Genomic DNA, 19,083 nt, shown 5'->3' with positions numbered 1-19,083 from the left:
AATGTAACAACATGATGTATTGGCTAACACCCCTGTCTCCTCACATAGTTTTTATCTTTTGTGTACGGTGAGAACAATTGAGATCCAATCTCTCAGCAACTTTAAAGTTCATAATGCAGTCCTGTTGACTATCATCACAGTGCTGTGGGTTAGATCTCCAGGCCTCATTTATATACTTGGAGTGAGTCTGTGCCCTTAGACAACACGTGCTCAGCTTTCAAAGGCTGCAGCTCGGGACTCGTATCCTCTGCTGGGCTGTTCAGCATCCTTGGAAACCAGGTTGAGCTTGGTGCTGCCAAGATGGAACAAACTGCTCCCACCTCCTCCCTCGCAGCTGGCTTCCTGCGACCCTGGTTTCCTCTTTTTCTTTGCCAGCTCTTTTCATCAGAAGAGGATAGGGAGGCTTCGGCGGCCCTGCCCTTCACGTTGCGGGGGTCAAAACGCAGGTGCAGAGCCCTCCACTCATCTTTCCCTGCAGGGGTCCTGACACCCGGAGAGCCACGCCCCTCCCCTCAGCCACCGTGGCCCTGTCGGCCCTGGGGGACCAGTTGGTTAGATGTGGAAGGGACAGCTCTGCACCGCCCTAACAGGAGCTGGACTGGGTGGTCTGTGTGAAGGGTGATGGGGGGCCTGTGAGACAGAAGCTCCCTCCAACCGTGACACAGATGCCCTCCTTCCCACAACCCATTTCATTAGCAAAGAGACCAGCAAGTTCCAGAAGCTGAGGATCCTGCCCCCTGCTGCCGCCAGTCCTAGCTCCCCAGGCCCCCACTGCCAGGCACCCAAGGGCTGTTCCCTGCTGGACATCTCACAGTGGGGTCTCCCAGAGCGGGGTAAGTGCAGATGTCTGAGCCAGTCCAGGAGTGGGGGTGTCAAATGCTGTCCAGTCAGCACTACGCCCCCACCCCTGCAGGGCTATACCTGGAGAGCAGGGACCAGGAGTGCCAAGGCTCCCTTCCTCCCCATTCACACTCAGTCCTGACAGGGAAGCGCCCAGAATGCGGTGGGCTTGGCCCAAGAACCACACCGTCCCTGGCAAACCTGCCTCCCAGGGGACTGCCTCGAGGATCCCAGAGCCCAAGGCCCCACGCAGGGAGTGGGGGTCAAGTTCAGGAAGATTCCATCCACACCAACGCTCCCCGCTCCTGCTCCTGTGGCCTGCTGTGCCCTCTCCGATCTCACCTGGCTGTGTCGCGAGCACAGACAGGTCCCTGCGGAGAGAACCCCTGCAGGCTCTTGGCCAACAGCGACAGAGCAGAGAAGAGACAGGCTGGGACCGGGCCACAGAGCCGGGCGGTGGCAGCGCCCTCCGCCCAGCCACACCCACCACCCACAGGTGACTCGAGAGGGAGAATCCACCCAGCACCTCCCAAACACAGGCCCCTTCTCTGTTGTAACAAGCACAGGGCAGCGGGAGGGGAGGGAGAGCCTGGAAAGTCCCAACAAGAGACTCAAAACTGAGTCACCGTGACCCTGGGGCAGGGAGACGCGCCATCCCTGGCTGGGGTCCGGGCTCAGCTGCAAAACCCAAGGCAGGGAGGGGGTAAGGGCCAACCGTCTGCACAGAGGTGTAAAGAGCCCTGGGGCGGGCAGACTGAGCCTCTCCCGGGCCTTCCTGCATCCTGCTTCTGCAGCAGGACCCTGTAGCTCCTCCACCAACCAGCCCCCGCCTTCCCCTTGAACCTCACTGGCTGGCATGGCGCCAGACTTAGGCAGGAGACCATCAGCCGTGCTTCCCTCTTCTTCACTCACATCCCACCTCAGACCAGGGCAGAGTCTCCTCAGGAAGAGGCCCTGAAGATGGAATGATAATGCCACACTGTGAGGCCAGACAGCAGCATCCAGAACTAAGCCCTCGGCCCCTGGCCTCAGAGACAAGGCTCGAAGGCACTGAGCTTGGGGCGTACTTGTTACGCAACACAGGAAGTCTGTCCTGACTGCCGCAGGAATGGATGCCGGAGGCCATGTATCTCCCTCCACCCTAGGTCTGATTAAGGTGTCAGCTTCCTTGTATCTTTCCATTTATGCCCCATCTAACCCTTCCTCTCCCACCTCTTTCCCGTCCCCAGTAGAGTGTGTTCCAATGACAGGGACCTGCCTTCCTAACCAGGCCAGCCTAGAATGCAGCAAATGCTCAATAAACCACCGGTGAGCCGATGAATGGGTGAGTGAACGAATCTAGTCGTCTGCCTGGATTCACAGGGTGAACTGTGTCCAGTGACCAGTGCACACACCTACCCAGCTGACCAAGCTCTGTGTGGTCTGAGCACACGGCCTCCTGCACACAGGCACATTCAGAAACACGGGCGTGGCTTCAGGAGGACCCACAGGCCGTAAGTGACCCCTGTGAAAACTCGGGGTGCAGCCACTCTGAGCACAGCGTTCTGAAGGAGGGCTTGGTCACTGCCACGGAACAAGGGCATTTCTACCCAGGAGACACATGCACACACGTCTACACATCCATAGGCGTGTACACACGTGCACACACACGTGCACACATGCATGTACATGTGTGAAAGTGGTACCGAAATGCACATGGGCACACGGTACAGATACACACGTGCACACGCATACACACTCAGAGTCCCAGGCCACATGGCCCGCACCTGAGGGGACTTGAAGGTGTCTCACCGTCTCTCCCCAATGAATGTGGCAGGGTGGGTGGCTGAGTCTCCTCCAGCCTGTTTAGTTGAACCAAAGGCAGGGCTGTGACAACTCAGTCAAGTGACAATCAGCTTGGGTCTGGGCAGCCCGGGGCTCAGGTGGCGGTACCGATGACTTCACCCTTTGGTTTCCACACTCTTGTACGTGTGTATGTGGGCACGTGCACGCCTGTGTCTACAGGCTGAAGACCTCACCCGGGCTGGGCCCAGAGGAGGCCAAGCACAGGCTGAGGATAGGCATGAGTGAGCGACTGTGTTTTTAGGATGGGAAGGAGTGATGTCAGCCAGCCGCCAGCACTGTCTCCTGGGGTGTGGGTTCTGTGTGTCTACACTGCAGAGATGTGGGGTCCTGGGGACTACAGAAAGCTCAGGAATGGCCGTGGAACCTCATGGAGGCTCTGCCAGCTCTGCCCCTGTGCCCAAGAGAACCAAACCTGCCCCCCAGAAGTCTTCACCTGGTGTCCACACCCCGCTTTCCTGGCCCCAAGAAACCATCCCCCCTACCAGGCTAAGCCTTCTCCATAGGCCTGCAGGGCTCTGTCTGGTTCCTCAAACCCCATGCGTGCACTGGGATTCCCACTGATCAGGTGATGAGACTGAGGCCCAGAGAGGCCAGACAACTTGGCCAAAAGCAGGACAACCCACCAGGCGTGTGGAATAGGCCAAACCCCAACTCCATCCACCTAGAACACCCACCCTGCCACCCCAGAATACACGTCGATGGCTTTGCTGGGCAGCCTGGCCACACTGCTTCCTCTCCCAGCAGGCAGGAATCAGGAACCCCCAGCAGGCCGGGGCTCAGGACCCCCCTGTTCCCAGGCTCACCCATCCCTGCAGTTCAGCAGAGGGCCCCGCACTCAGGACACATGTGCCAGCTGCCAGGCTATTAATGCGAAGATAGAGAATATGCAAATTAAGAACATTTTACTGAATTTTAAAATGGGGGGAATGCATTAAACTCACTAGTTTTGATTTGTTGCTTTCAGACTCAGTTTACGGCTATTGCCCTTCCCCTGCGAGGAGCAGCTCCTACGCAGCCCACTCCTGCACAGGCTCCTCCCAGACTCCTCCTAGGTCTCAGCTTCAGCTGCTGTTGATGGTGACCGTGCAACCTGCTCAAGGCCAGCAGTTTGTAAAGTATGTGATCCGCAGACTGGGATGGGGTGTGGTTCATCCATTCCCAGGGGCCCCCCTGGGGAGATTTACCTGGACAGCAGGTGTGGTGTGACCAGGAAGGTCTGTGTGTCTCTGAACACCTGGGGACCACGGGCTATGGGGCCCCCATCTTCCCCTTCTATGCCAGGGTAATCCCATCTCTCGGGCAGAGTCCCAAGACCAGCAGGCAGTGTCACCCAGGTGCGTTGTTAGAACCCAGCCCTGCCCAGCAGTTTCGAGGCCGCCCCAGAGTCAGAAACTGCTGCGGGTGCAGGGATTCACCTGGACAACCGTGGCTGCAGGTCATCACCAAGGTCAAACCACAGGTGGGCAGGGCGTTGCAGACCGAGAATCCTAGGTGAGGAGTCCTGTGGTCCCAAGCGACGGTGGCAGGGATCCCGGCTGCTGCCCGGGCTCAGGTGGCTGCTTTGGACAACTTCACCCTTTGGTTTCCACACGCTTGCACAAGTGGGCACATGCATGCCTGTGTCTCCGGGCCAACAGACGTACCCGGGTTGGGCCCACAGGAGGCCGAGGACAGGCGTGGGTGAGGGACTGTGTCTGCATGATGAGCAGGAGTGGGCTCAGCCAGCCGCCAGCACTGTCTCCTGGGATGTGGGTTGTGTGCGTCTACACTGCAGAGACAAGGGGTCCTGGGGCTAGAGAAAGCTCAGGAACGGCCATGGAGGCTCTGCCAGCCCCGCCCCTGTGACAGAGCAGAGCGAGAAGCCAGCCAGGCCCCGCCATCAACCTGACTGTCGTCATGGGGTTGTTAGCCCCAGCCAGGAGCCCCCAGGGTCCCCACACTGGGCAGGAAAGTCTGCTCTGCCCGGGGGAGGGGCACCGTCCAGAGTGTGGTCCTGAGAAACACCAGGAAACCGGGAATCAGAAGCACCCTCCCTCCAGACTTCAGATGTTGCCTCTTTCCTCCTCACCTCCAAGCCCTCCTGCACCCAAACACGCCCCCCAAGGACTTTCCGTCCCAATGCTGCCTTCCCCTTGTCTCTCTCCCACCCAGAAAATGTCCCACTGCCTCACCTGCCTAACCCAGCGCAGTGCTGGGAAAAATCAGCAGCATTACCCCCGCCTCCGCCCCACTAATTCATACTCAAGAGTGAATGGCTGGACTTCCCTGGTGGTCCAGTGACTCACAGGGGACATGGGTTCCATCCCTGGTCCAGAAAGATCCCGCCTGCCTCAGGACAACTCAGCCCACGCACCATAACTACTGACGCCCACGCACCATAACTACTGACGCCCTCGCTCTGGGGCCTCAGAGCCGCAACAGGAGAAGCTGCCGCAATGAGAAGCCACGCACCATGAGGCTTCTCAGAGTAGAAGCCTTGGGTGCTAGAGAGCAGCCCCCACCTGCCACAACTAGCGAAAATCTGTGTGCAGCAATGAAGACCCAGCACAGTAAAAAAAAATTTTTTTGAGAGAGAATGTCTGATGAGACCTCCTAGAACTGCCAAGTCACTTAAATGTCCCTCTAACTGGTTGAGAGTTGAAATGAAGCCTAACCCGGGTCCTTGACCCCACCTACATGTAGAACCATCTGAGGGTTTTTACATACCTGTGGAGGCCCACCCGGAATATGTCCAAATGAGGAGGCAGAGGGTGGCCAGGATCAGTGGTTGTAAAAGCTCCCTGAGTACTGAGGACCAGCCAGGGTTGAGACCATGGAGCTGGGAGGAGGTTCCTGCACTGAGGGGAAGGGAGGCTGGCAGGGCTGTCCTTCCCTTGGGAGTTTCCAGGACTCGCTGGGCCTCTGACTCTATCCCCCTCCCCCTCTGACCATCACTGCATTCATTCTTCTGTTCCCAGCACTTACCGGGCACCTGCGTGGAGCAATCTGCCCGAAGCCCCAGAAATGCGGCAGTGAAGCAGATAGGCCCACCACTGTGCCCATGGAGCTCAGATCCTTTGAGGAGGGGAACTCTGAGCCATCAGAGTACGCGGCGCATGCGGGGTAGGAAAGGTGCTGCCTAGATGGGGTGCTCAGGGAAGGCCGTCTAGCCAAGGAGCTTGGGCTGGGAGGGAGGGAGCCATGCACAAGGGCCCCCCAGCCAGGGCCACAGAGCACACCAATGTGCTGAGGCAGGAGTCTGCAAGGGGCAGCGTGGCAGGCAGAGTGTGACCGGTCCAAGCCTGGGACAGGAAGGAAGTGGGGACCTTGCAGGTCCGAGGACAGGCTTTCTTCCTCCTCAGGGGACGCTGGGCCTCCCACGTCCAGCAGGATTCGATGGCTCCTCGAACAACAGTCTCCCTGTGGTTGCCTTATTCCAGGGACTCTTTGGAGAAGGCAATGGCACCCCACTCCAGTACTCTTGCCTGGAAAATCCCATGGATGGAGGAGCCTGGTGGGCTGCAGTCCACGGGGCCGCTAGGAGTCGGACGCGACGGAGCGACTTCACTTCACTTCACTTCCAGTATTCTTGCCGGGGAAATTCCATGGACGGAGGAGCCTGGTAGGCTGCAGTCCATGGGGTCGCTAGGAGTCGGACACAAATGAGCGACTTCACTTTCACTTTCACTTTCCAGGGCTTGGCTCTGTGCTCAGACCTCAATGCCTGTGTGGATCTGAGTTCCGACAGTGAGGGTGTGCAGGGCTGGTCTGGAGAGCAAGTGTCACCTCAGGGGCTACCTGGGTGCCAGGTGTGAGTCATGAGTTTCCAGCAAGCATTGTGAAGGAGCTTTCTCGGCTGGTGGGGTTTGCTCTAGCCACTGGGTGGCCACTGGGTGCTGGGCCGACCCACAGGGTCAGTGTCAGCGTTCCGTTTGACGGATTCAGAAACTAAGGCAAACAGCCCAAAGCTCCAGGCTCCACCCAGACCTGCTGGCCCCGAAGGCAGGGACTCAGCTCTCCCCCTACAAGGGCTAACAGCTCAGGCTGACCCAGCATCTAACCACCCACAGTCCCCTGATGGGCCTCTGTGTCAGCTGCTGGCTGAAGGGCCCTGCTTCCCCTCCCCCACTCTCCACCAACAAGCTACAGAGCCTCCCGGAGGGGCCCGGGGAGGAAGGGGAAGCCATAGTGGGCGGGGTGTCCAGGCAGGAAATGCGGGGGCTGCACTCCACAGGGGCCACAAGAACCCAATGTTTCCTGCAGCGGCTTCCCTCTGGGGACCCCCTCAGGGATGGGGGGTGTGGGCAGAGGAGTTTCTGGGTGAAATCCCCAGCTCTTTCTCAGTCGGGGCTTTCCCAGCTGGTAAGTTTGGGGGACCACTTCCCTCCCCGCAGTCAGTCCCCCTCCCGCCACCCACACTGGGAGGGGCCACGGGGATTTCTCTCCCAGTCCGGGGCTGCAGTCTTCCAGCTGTCCAGGTTCAGAGGGGAAAACAGCCAGCCTAAACGAGCTTGGCCACTCGGAGGGAGCAGGCCTCCCAGGGGCAGCAAGAGCCCACAAAGCCCTAACGAACCAGGGGGGTGGCCAGGAGCGGACCCATACATGTCCCTCATCCTCTTCTCTACTCTGGTCAGCATGCAGGCACTGGCCCACTGGGGGCTGGGGACCAGGGAGGACCACCTGCAGCCTTAACACCGCAGGCCAAACTCAGAGCCGCCTCGCTGCTCAAGTGCCGTCTACCGCGCTGGCGACCCTGGGGCACGTCGCAAGGGCAGCGCAGCACCCCGCCCACGGGGGTGCAGTGCAAACCCTCGTTCCTGGGGACAAGGCACAGTCACCCTGGCCAGGGCCTGCTCTAGAAAGCAGGGTCTGGATGGAGGATTGCTGTTGCTAAGTCGCATCAGTCGTGTCCAACTCTGTGCGACCCCATAGACGGCAGCCCACCAGGCTCTGCCGTCCCTGGGATTCTCCAGGCAAGAACACTGGAGTGGGTTGCCATTTCCTTCTGGATGGAGGATTAGGCAATTTAAATTCTAAAGGGCAAGCCCAGGGCGGCGAGGAGCCACGCAGCACAGATGCAGCGCCCTCAGTGGTGGTCGGCCCCAGGAACACAGGCTTTGCATGTGGCCTTCCCTGGGGGTGACCCCCAAATGGGGAGTGGGCAGATCTGCCCTCCACCCCGTCAAGGCTTGCCCTATGGGGCCTTTCGGTGTGGCCGCTGATCCGAGTCAGGCTCAAGCAGTGTGACACCAGGACAGAAGCAGAAAGCGGCCGGGGGACTGCATGGACACGGCTGCTGGATGCTGCCCCAGGCCACTCACCCCCACAGCTCGGTGCCCACAGCCCCTGTGCTGCAGGTGGAGGGCGGGGCTCAGGACAGGTGAGCCGGCCCGCAAGCCACCTGGGCCCGAGCTGCTCTCTCACCACCTTGGTGCCCAGCTCTCCCGTCCCCTCCCCTGGACTCCCTGGAGGAGAGGTCGGGTCCCTACTCCACTGTGGTGGGGGGAGGCCTGAGGGCAGTGGGGCTGCACCCTACCGGGTGGGGGCTCCTGTCCTTCAGTCCCACAGTCAGGCGTGTGGGCCGAGTTCCCACCACACCCGAGGACTGATGCCCACCTCGCTGCCGCCCACCAGCTGCAAGGAGGCTGGCTTTGGCTAAGGACTTGCATCTCCTTGTTTTCCGGATGAGAGATCCTCTCTCTGAGTTCAGGGGCCTGAGAGTATCCACTTGCCCTAAATCTCCTTTAGTTAGCCAGAGGAGAGGGGGTATGGAGATGCCCAGTGTGGGTGGAGGGGGGGCCATCCTAAAGCTCAGGGCATGAGGGGGTGTTCGGGGTGACCTCAGGAAGTGGATACTTAATGCCCAGTGGGGGCTCCCACGAGAAGGTAGGAGGGCTGTGACCTCGTGTCCCCGGCTCCCCCATGTTCAAAGTATAGGAGGGAAGTCACCAGTCACCCGTGGACTCACCTGGGGTCTCCCCCAGCTCCTCTCCCCCACCCCAACTGCATCACCCACTACACCCCAACTCAGGACTGGGGGCCAGTGCAGTCAGGGGGCCTGGAGCTGAGAGAGAGCTGCCCGACAGGGCAGGGGAAAGACAGGAGGCAGTCCCCATCCTCTCCCCAAAGGGGGGCTTTGGGCACCCCTCTTCCCATCCTTTCCACCCTGCTGCTCCCCCAAGGCCCCCTGTGTCCAGACAACACACCACAGGTCCCCTTGACTGTCCCGCCCAGCGAGGGCTCGTGGGGCCAGCTGAGGTGGCTAAGGAGCAAAGACAACACCTCCCCCCGTCCGTGAGGCCACGGCAGTGAGTCCTGCCCTCCCATGATGGGCCCCAGCTAGCTTCCTGAGACCCACACTTACCACCACCCCCCAGCAGATCCACCCCAAAACATGCCAACCCCGAAACACGTGAGTCCTCAGGACACAGGCAGGGGGGTGGTATCTGGGGCACTGAGTCTGTCTCCTGGACCCTACCCACCCCTTGACCTCAGGCCCCACGGACGCTCACGGAAACATAGAAGCCACACCCCGTGGCTCCCCTCCCCTTCGCTCTCACCACAAGGGGGCAGGGGGAACCCCCCACACCCGTGGCCCAACTCTCCTCTCTGGGGGACAGACAGGGTGGAGGTGATTCAGGAAGCCATCTGGGAGTGCCCCCCTGGGTGGTGGGAACCCAGGCCCCCTGGCCCGCCCCACCCCCAGGGCCCCTGGCCTGCTCTTGCCCACCCCCACCCCATGCACATGGCCCTGGGCACAGCTCCAGGACCGTCTTGCTGGCAGGGCGGGGACTTGATCCCATGTTCCCTGAGTGGCGCCAGCATCTCCTGGTTCCGGGAAGGAATGTTTGGGGCCCTGTGGGCGGCAGCGCCTGGGCCCAGGTCAGCTGCTGCCCCACGAGTCTGTTAATAGGTGAATCATTGACTCCAGTCTTCGGGTCATCCATGGGTGGGCAAAAGAGGGTTGCCATAGCAATGCCTAAACAGGAACCCAGGCCTCCAAGTGTTAGGATGCAGGCTGGGCTCTGGGGGCCCGGGGGGTGTGGTGAGGAACCTCAGACAGATGTATCCTAGCCCAGATCTTAAAGCAGTAGCAAGGCTGCTGTGAGAGGCTATGGGCGGCCTGGTCTGGGTGGGGCAGGGTGGGGGATGGTCATCAAACTCTTCACAGACCACTCACTGTCATTTACCATGAAGTCAAAGCATCACAGAATTTACTCACAAAGGGGCCTGAGGGACCTGCCGTTCACTTCATGGTTAAGAACATCAACTCGGGTTAACCTGGCCAGTGGTTGTGCTGGGCTCCCCCTGCCCCAGGCCTCCTGCCCTCTGGCTGTACATTTCTAGGCCTCAGTTTCCTCTTCTTTAAAATGGTATCTGTCCTGCTGACCTCAGAGGCTTCCTTCCAGGATGAGGAGGAGAGTCCCAACAGGTGAGGGAGGGCGTGTAACTCAGGCGGTCAGTCCTGGCCTGGGTGGAACAGGAGCCCCCAAAGTGTTGCCTCAGTTCTAAACCCAGGAACCTGCAAACGCAACCTTATTTGGAAAAACGGTCTTTTCAGCTGGAGTGAAGGTAATTCTGGAATTCACTGGTGGCCTAGTGGTCAGGATCCCAGACTTTCACTGCCGTGACCCAGGTTCAATCTGGATTACCTGAGTGGACTTCAAATCCAGTGACCAGTGTCATTTAAAGCAGAGCAGAGACACAGCAGGAAGGGGGCCCCCGAGACCGTGGAGGAGGCAGAGCCGGGGGCGGGAAGCAGATGCGGCCTCTGCCAGGGAGGCCGGCAGCACCAGGAGCCGGAAGAGCAGGAAGGAACCCCCTCGAGCCTCCACGGGACGGATGACCTGACCACTCTGGCCGCCAAACACATGTCCATTGCTTGAAGCTGTCTGGTTCACGGTCAGTTGCTTCGGCAGCCCCGGGAGACCTGGACAGCTGAGCAGGACACGAGCTGCCCTTCCTAGGAAACACGCTCTACAGCGGCTGAGGGAACTGGCGGTGAAGACAGTCAGGATGTGGCTTGGGAGGAGGTGGCTGGGACTCACCCCTCTCGGAGCCCACGCACCTTCAAACCCCTGGTTTAGCTCGGTTTTTCACAGGAGAAAAGCAAAAGCAGCTGCAACAGCCCCTGGTGAGTCCCCACAGGGAGCTGAGGGTGAGCTCTCAGCATAGACCGGCACAGGAGAATCCCACATCGCTGTTACCAGCCGCCAGGAGGAGACTGATTTCCAGCGCCTCCAGGAACTGCCCCTTTCACATCATGCCAGCGCCCCTGGGCCAGCACAGGGCCTCCAAGTTCCTGCAGACAGAGCGTGGGTGTCTCACCTCCGACTCAGCCCCCAGGTCTGATGGGTCTCCTTTGCTGGTGCCCAGAGCGCCACCCACTCCATACGCAGCAGTCTGCAAACCCATCCCCCAGCCTTACCTGCAGCAAGTCTCTGAAGACGCCTTGGAAAGCCACATTTTTGAGCCAGATCTTTTTTGTATTGATTTCTGGCTCTTGGTTGGGGGAGGGGGGGAAGGCTGTGCAGAAAAGCTGGGCTCTGGAGACCTGACAGTCCCAGGGAAGACAGAGCCACCCTGCTCCTCGCAGTCCATCCCCGTGACCTTGGGGTGCCCTTGAGCACACCGCCCCACCCTCTCTCGCTAGTCTAACAACAGTGAGTCATCAGGCCTCCAGCAACACAAAGAACACTGGGTCTCCCTAGAAGTGACGTGACGGCTCTGCTGACCCACACGCTCAGGAGGTTTCCCCTCGAGGTAGCGAAGCTGGCAGGAAACAACTTTGTGTGACTGTGTCTTCAAGTTCAAGTACAAATCAGACACAGAGGAAAGTCAATGAGAAGCAGAAAACAGAGCCTGCTCGAGGTTGTGGCGGGCGTGTGTGTGTGTTCTCCATGTGCATGGATGTGCAGGTGTGCACACGTGCATTTGTTGCTCCGTGTGTTGTATGGTGTGCACACATGTGCTTGCGTGCCTGTGTGTGTCTGCACGTGTATGTGACTTGCTCAGTGTGTGTGTGTGTGTGTGTGTGCACATGCGTATCTTCTACTTGGTTCTGTTTTTCTGACAGCAGCCTGCACACATAGGCATGGGGCTGCCCGCCTCCCCTGGCCCTGCAAATTCAACCCTTGGCCCGGGATCTTGGAGGAAACCCGCAGCAGAGCACCCTGCCCAGTGACGGCAGCAGCCAGGGAGCTGGCCCTGACGTGGGCCAAGTGGGGGCTGCAGCCTGCGTCCAGGCCACCACTCGGCTGCCTGCGGCCTGAGTGGGAATCCCCTTCCAGCACCGCTACTCCCCTCACTGTTGCGGCGGGTGTCTGCCCGTGGGGACGCAGGTCCAAGCATCAACCCTCTGATCCCAGGTCCCATTGCAGTTTTTCCGCTTTCAAATGTCTCTCTGACACGTGTGCATAAGCCTCTGGGTTTCAGCCCGCTGCGCAGTAGCCACACACAGCATCTGGTTGGAAAGACCTCTGAGCCCATGACCTGACCACTTGTGCCAGGCTCTGAGGCTGCCCATGGGGGCCGCATGCCCTCCTGGGACATGGCAGGACAGAAGCTGCTCTGTGAGTCTTCCCAGCAGTGGCTGTGGGGGCGGGGAGACAGGTGGCTGGGGCGGGCTGACATACCTCATCATTCTGTGTGGGAGGAGATCCCGCCAGGGCTGCGGGAACCCCCAGCACGGTGCTGGTCTGCCAAGGCAGTGATTTCCACTTTTTTCAAATGATTTTGCAAAATAAATAAATAAGGCAAAAACTGCTTATTACTGAGAAATACCCCTGGATCCCTATGGGGCTTTCTGTGTCTGTTTTGGAGTCCTCTGCAGGACACTGGCTCCCTGAGTCAGGATGGGGGTCTCTCAGAGCTCTCTACACAGCCAGCCCTGCCCACACAGCGAGGGCCTCTGCGGATGTGTCTTGCGGCTGCTTCCCGCGGTCTGGACCCATGAAGGTGACCTTTGTGACAAGCTCCCTGCTTCCTTCCGGCGTGGTCTCAGCAGCCAAGGCAAAGCCTCTGCTGCCATCTGGTGGTAAAATATGGAGTGGCAAGTGGTCATCTGGGAACTAGACACCCCAGGACCATCTTGTCTACCACCCTCATAAACTGGTGATACTCAGAGAGTTTGATAAACCTGTCTGTGGTCACAAAATGAGTTGCCTGCAGAACAACCAGGCTGACTTCCTCAGAGCCCCTGACTTACAGGTTAGGGGCGATGCTGTATAATAATACCCATCGAGTAGGGGTTCAGGGTCTTGCCCTTGAGGTCAAGCAGATGGGGTGGGTCCTGGCCAGGCCCTCACCAATGGAGAACGCCAGGCAAGGGACTCAGCCTTCAAGCCTGGGTTTCCCCGTAACAGTGGAGCCCATTACAGGTGGCTGGGCTGTCTGGGGGCTGCCAGCTGCCAGTGCGGTTGGCATGGTGCCTGGCACACAGTAGGTGCTCAATCAGTGCTCTTGCTGCCGCTTCTGCTGACTCCAGTGATAACATTATGACAATAATTATGATCTCACCACTCAGGTTGAATATGAGACCCTTCTAGGGAACAGGATTGTTCCTGCTCCAGAACCTCGTAACCACATTCAAGCTTGTGTTTGCCAGGTTGAGATGCTGTGCCCCTCCCCACAGAGATGTAGAATGAGGCCTGAGGGAGGAGGCAGATCCTCGTGGGACTGCCTTCCCCCACACTCACCCTGCCCAGGGACATGGTCACTCTTCCTGAGACATCCCCAGACTCACCTGGTCATAGGTACCACTGGAGTCATGAGGCACACAGACTCCCGACTCCAGCCCCACAGGCTCCAGTTCACTGGGTCTGGGCTGGGGCCCTGGCATCTGTATTTTTGCAGCACTCTGCTGGGTCCCACAGGCCGGCAGGTTTGCGGGATGCTGACCAATTCCACCTTCCAGTTGATTCCGACAGGAAGGTGGTTCCGGTCATGGGGACAGCCACGTGTCTTAGAGAGGGGAGGGCCAGGTTTGGTGGCCCAGGCCTGTCTGGGGAGTCCCCCCGCCAAGGAAAGAGGTGTCCCCTAGGAGAGATGTGGCCAGAGGTTCCCCAGGACAGGTGGGGGCCTGGCACCCACACAGATGATGCACTCCAGGCCTCTATCAGGTAGACGGACATGAACCTGAAGAAGGGAGCAGACAAATATCACAGACAGGGAGGCCTAAACAGCAGAAGTTCATCTTCTCACGGCCCTGGAGGCTGGAAACCTGAGCTCAAGGCTTGTGTCCTCTAGGGCCTCCCTCCTGGGCGTGTAGCCAGCCGGCACCTCCCTGTGTTCCCAGGTGCTTGTCCTTCTGCACGCGTGTCTGTATTCTAACCTCCTCTTCTTATAAGGACACTGGTCCCGTGGGGTTTGGAGTCACCCTTACAACCTCATTTAACTTCATCACCCTTTCAAAGACCCTCGTCTCCAAAACGGGCTCCCCAGGTGGCACTAATGGTAAAGAATCTGCCTACCAATGCAAGGGACATAAGAGACCCAGGTTCGATCCCTGGGTTGGGAAGATCCCCTGGAGGAGGAAACGGCAACCCACTCTAGTATTCTTGCCTGGAGAATCTCCATGGAGAGGACCCTGGCGGGCTACGGTCCATAGGGTGGCAAAGAGTCGGACACGACTGAGCAAGTGAACAAGGATGTCTCTAGAAGAGTCACCTTCTGAGATGCTGGCGTGAGGACTTCCGGATGGAGACTAGGGGCTCACAGCTCAGCCCGTGACCAGGCTGGGAAGGAACCACAGTGAACACAAGAGCAGCGGCCTTCAGTGACAGCTCTGTCCTGGCTGCAGCCAGACCCACAGACCCAGGCCCTGTAGACCCGAGCAGTAGAGGCCAGTGTGCACAGAGGCGCCTTCTGGGGGTATCCAAGAGGAGCAGGGAGCCTCAGAGACTCTGATTTTCCTAAATACCTGCCACCTCCAAAGATACTCTCCCCAGACCCCAGGGGCAGTGGCCATTTGCACCAGTTACACAGGGTTCCCCCTTCTCCACGGATGTGGGTGCAAAGGCAGGAGGGGGGCAGGGGGCTTCCTATTGGAAGGACGGGGCAGGTAGGGGTGGGAAGAGCCTGGAGGAACTCCCACAGAGGGAGGACCCTTCTGTAGACAGGGGCCAGACCTAGAGAAATGCCAGGCCACAAGGGCACGCGTGTGTGTGTGTGTGTGTTTCACTGCTTTCCACTGAAAACCCCCGAACAGCAGCTGTTTCCCTGTGTTGCTCAGGGTCACTTCTGGAAGTTCTCCCACATGTCCTCCCCTCTTGGTGTCATTTCTCCAGAAGGAAGAACATGGACACCACCCCAAGGACCATCCCACTGACCCCATCAGGCTGCCCAGGGCCCCCAACCTCTGCTCCCTAGACAGGGACACCTCCGACCCGGGCGTCTGCCTGCTTTCTGCTCCCAAAAGCCGCATCTAGCCCCACCGGTCTCTCCCTGGTCACCGTGCTGCTGGCAGGGCCCCTGGCTGAGCCCCCTGCCAGCTCCCCAGTGGAGGCTGCTGGCCTCCTAGTCTCTTCCTGTCTCAGGGGAGTCTGGGCAGACAGGCAGAAAGCCACCCCTCTGGGTGAGGGACACAGCCCTAGTCACCAGAAGCCCCCCGAGGGCCCCGTGACTGCTCCAGGAAGGGAGTGGCAGAGCGAAGGGGGCACCTCCCACACAGATGCCCAGGGCGTGGTGCCTAGGAGAACGGACACTTCTGACTGCCTGCCCTCCTCCCTTAGGGAGCGAAACCGCAAGGGAGCCTGGACGGGATGATGAGGCCTCACTTGGCAACCCAGTTTGCACGCAGGTTAGAGAGGGGACCTCAGGTGCTCTCCCTCCCATGTCCCCTGCCCCGCCTCCTTCCAACCCTGCATAGCTGAGGTCAAGGGGCGCACTGGTCTGGGAGCCGGGGATGAACTACCTGGTCACTCAGACCAGGGTTGAACAGAGACAGGTGGACCCAGCCTCCCCTCCCCCTCACCTCCCAACCCAACGACAAGCCCCGTCTCGCCTTCTCCACTGCTCCCCGACCCCCTCGACCCCGGACAGATGGCACCACTACCACATTGCAAGTTGCTTCTGTCACCTGCTCTTTATTGATTGCCACGGGCTGCCTTCCCATGGGTGACCAGGTGCCCCAAGAGCGGCACTACAGAGAGGAGGGTTGAGGGAAGGGGGTCTGAGAGGCCAGGCGCAGGGGAGCCCCCACCAGATGGACCTCATGAGAGCGCCTGCCACCCGGGGCCGCGACCACCCGGCTGGGCCTGAAGAGCAGAGGCCACCCAGAGATGGCTCGGAGAGGGGTGCTCTCTGACCTCCACGGCAGAAGCTGTGATGGCAACCACTTCCCCCGAGGGGCTGGTGCTGGGACCCGGGTCACTCTGAGGCCTCCACACCACAGGCTGGGGCCCTGGGCCCTCTCGGCTACTCTCTCAAACCCTCAAGCCCTCGGAGAAGAGGAAAAGGAACTGGAGAAGGGGGAAGCAGAGGGAGACGGATGCCCCACTTTCTAGGGTCCCCTAGATGGGTGGGTGCGGGGGCCGCAGAGGGTGGCAGCCAAGGCCGAGGCCGAGCTTAGGATGAGGGCGCAGAGCTGGGCTTCTCCTCCCGGGACACGGGGATGGCCCGCTCGCTGTGGCCGGCGTCCACGCCAGATGGGACCTTGGGGCCAGAGAAGGTCAGCATGCCGTCCGCGGACAGGGAGCAGGAGAGTGCGGACTGGTCCACGTTGGAAGGCAGGCGGTAGCGGCGGTGGAACTCGCGGGAGATGTAGCCATGGTCATCCTGGGGACGGGGAGGGCACGGTCAGAGGCCCTGCAGCCGCCGGCAGCCCCCGGCCCCCGTGGAGGAGGCCCAGGCTGCACAAGGTCAAACCCACAATGCTCTCCCGGGCGGTGGGCGGTGGGTGCTGGGCCGTGCCCAGAGCCCTGGACCTCCCTGCATGAGATCTGGGCCTGCCTGGGGCTCCTCTCACTAATTTCATTCCAACATCTCGTGAATGGTCCTGCCCTGGCTCTGCCCTCAAGTCCAACTTCCCCTTCACCTGGCCCCAAGACCATCTGGGCTCAGGTCCCTGCCGTCCGTCTAACTGGAAAGCCACACCTGGACACTCCCATCTCCTGGTGCCCTGGCCCAGCTCCCCTACCCTCCAGGTGTAGACTCAGAGCCCCAGGGGAGTGTCCCGGCTTGTCCCTAGGGCCCCAGGAGGGGAGGACAGCAGATGGGTGGGGTCTGTCCCCCAAGTCCAGATCCCCCACCACTAGAGAAGCCCTGGTCTCCGACCTGTCCTGGCTGGGGTCCACCCTGAGCCAGGCTGTGCCCCTGCCGCCGAGACAATGGGCACCAGGCACCTGGGCTCCAATGAGAGTCATTGGCTGCACCATCCCCCCAAGTGAGACTGGTGTGAAAGCCTGCCTGGCTAGGAGCTCACCCCTCGGTGCAGCGTCTCCTGGGGTCTTTCCTAATCCCACCCCGTCACCCAGGATTCTGGACACAGCCAGGGAAGCCAAGCAGTGCCCGAGTAGGGATCCTCTCAGGTTCCCCCGGCCATGCTGCCCTGGCCTGTGGAGGGCTCAGGAGCAGCCTCCCGGTCGCCGGGGTCGGCCAAGGTCTGGGGGCCGTGGTCCTGCCTCTCGGCCGAGGCTGCAGCAGGTCCCAGGCTCACCTGCCGCTCGTTGTGCTTGCCATGGATCTCCACGAAGTCCTCCTGCACCTTCACCGTCAGGTCTTCGGGAGAGAAGTGCTTCACATCCAGGAAGATGACAAACTTGTCCCGGTCGGATCGGACCTGAAACCAAGCACCGGTGTGGGTCCCGTGGAGCTGCGGCTCAGGGACAGGGGCTGGCTGGAGCGGCTGGAGCTGGGTGGCCGGGGCTTGGTCCCGGGTTATTGGAACAGAAAGTACCATCCAGGCTCTGACCGCTCCCTCTGAGTGCCCGAAGACAAGGGCACCCGGGACTCAGGAGCGAGTGGACACTCGGCCAACAGCCAGAACCTCAGAGGCCTGCTGTCTGCCTAACTGGTGAGGGGTTGAGTAGCCTGTTATAGATTGGTGGGTTATGGTTGTAGGGCTGGTTATGGCTTAGTTGCTGGCTTATTGGCAGGTTATGGGTTGGTTGACTAGCCGGTTATGGTTGTGGACTGGTTATGGTTTGTTCAGATGGCCAGTGAGACCGAGCATCTGGCCCCTGCCCGCCTCTCCATCAACAGCCTGGGGCCCTGTCTCTGCACGTGGACAGATGTTCCCAGTGCTCTGCACAGACCACCCAGCTCCTCACACACTCCCCCTTCACTCCTCGGAGTGGTCAGCCTTGTACCAGCTCTGGGCAGGCCTCTGTGTTTCAGGTAGTGGTGAGACCCGGCACCCCCAGAGAGCTGGACCCTGTGGAGGGAAGGCCCGTGGGCCTCCTTGTCTGCCCTCGGGGGGCTGGCCTTGGGTGGCTGGGCAAACTCTGCAGCTCTAGCCACAGACGGCTACAGACGGAAGGCCTCCGACCCGACCTCGGACAGCACAGCCCACCCCAGGTATCCAGCCGGAGAGCAAGCACAGCCTCGGAGCATGAAGCTTGGCCTTCCATCACCCGTGCCCCAGTGGCACTGTTCTTGGGGACCCTAGATGACGGTGGGGACATCACCAACCACATACAGGTCATAAGTGGAGGGCAGGAGGCATAAACTGGGTGGGCTCCTCTTCCCACCACCCCAGAGGCACAGAGTCTCTGTCGGGAGGACGGCCTGCCTGGCCTCTGCATCCAGGGGGAACGAGATGGGGCAAGAAGGGAAAGTGGCCCCACGGCCCTCACCACCTGCTTCACGAGACACGATGGGAGCACTTGGAGCAAGGGTGCCCCCGCCAGCCCTCAGAAGCCCCTGTCTCCTATCTGGCCCACCCCACGGCCTCAGCAGGGAACAGCGTGCCCGCAGTCTCACCTCAGAGATGCCGGAGTCCAGCACGGTGCGGAAGAGGGACTGGCGGTAATAGGGGCTGATGGTGGAGGACAGGAAGGGCAGCAGGTCGTACTCGAAGAGGCCCTCGCCGAAGAACTGGTCGAACAGCCGGCTGGGGTAGAAGGGGCCCAGGGTGCGTTTGAACCAGGGGTGCTGAATGGCGATATCCATGGTGGGCAGCGGCTCTGTGGGCACCCGGGGAGAGGAGATGGTCAGAGCAGGGCCTGTGGGCAGCGCACTGAGGAGCTGGGACGCGGGGCCTGCCTATATACGCCGGGGCAGAAAGGAGGCATTAGAGGGATTTGTCTGGAAAGCGCGAGCTCAGGAGGCAGGCCGCCCAGTCAGCAGAATCGTGGGCCGGCCAGGCTGAGCGCCCACCTCGCCCAGCCCTGGCTGCAGCGCCGACCAGCTGGAGCTCCCTACGCCAGGAGGATGGGGCCCCCAGGGAGTTTCTCTGTGGGCAGCTCTGTGTCCCCCATG

General features: G+C 60.4%; 1 protein-coding gene across 1 annotated transcript; it reads right to left on the bottom strand.

Moving 5' to 3' along the window:
* Positions 1-16,079: 16,079 nt before the first annotated feature.
* Positions 16,080-18,802, bottom strand: CRYAA (crystallin alpha A). Its single transcript, NM_001012458.1, is given in 3 exon segments — positions 16,080-16,440; positions 17,321-17,443; positions 18,586-18,802. Coding segments are annotated over 3 exon segments (522 nt in total). The 5' UTR covers positions 18,775-18,802; the 3' UTR covers positions 16,080-16,230.
* Between the last annotated feature and the right edge of the window lie 281 nt (positions 18,803-19,083).

The sequence above is a fragment of the Ovis aries genome, chromosome 1 (genome assembly GCF_016772045.2).
Source record: "Ovis aries strain OAR_USU_Benz2616 breed Rambouillet chromosome 1, ARS-UI_Ramb_v3.0, whole genome shotgun sequence".
Taxonomy (NCBI): domain Eukaryota; kingdom Metazoa; phylum Chordata; class Mammalia; order Artiodactyla; family Bovidae; genus Ovis; species Ovis aries.
Note: the sequence above shows the minus strand (reverse complement) of the source record. Positions and strands in the feature narration are given on the sequence as shown.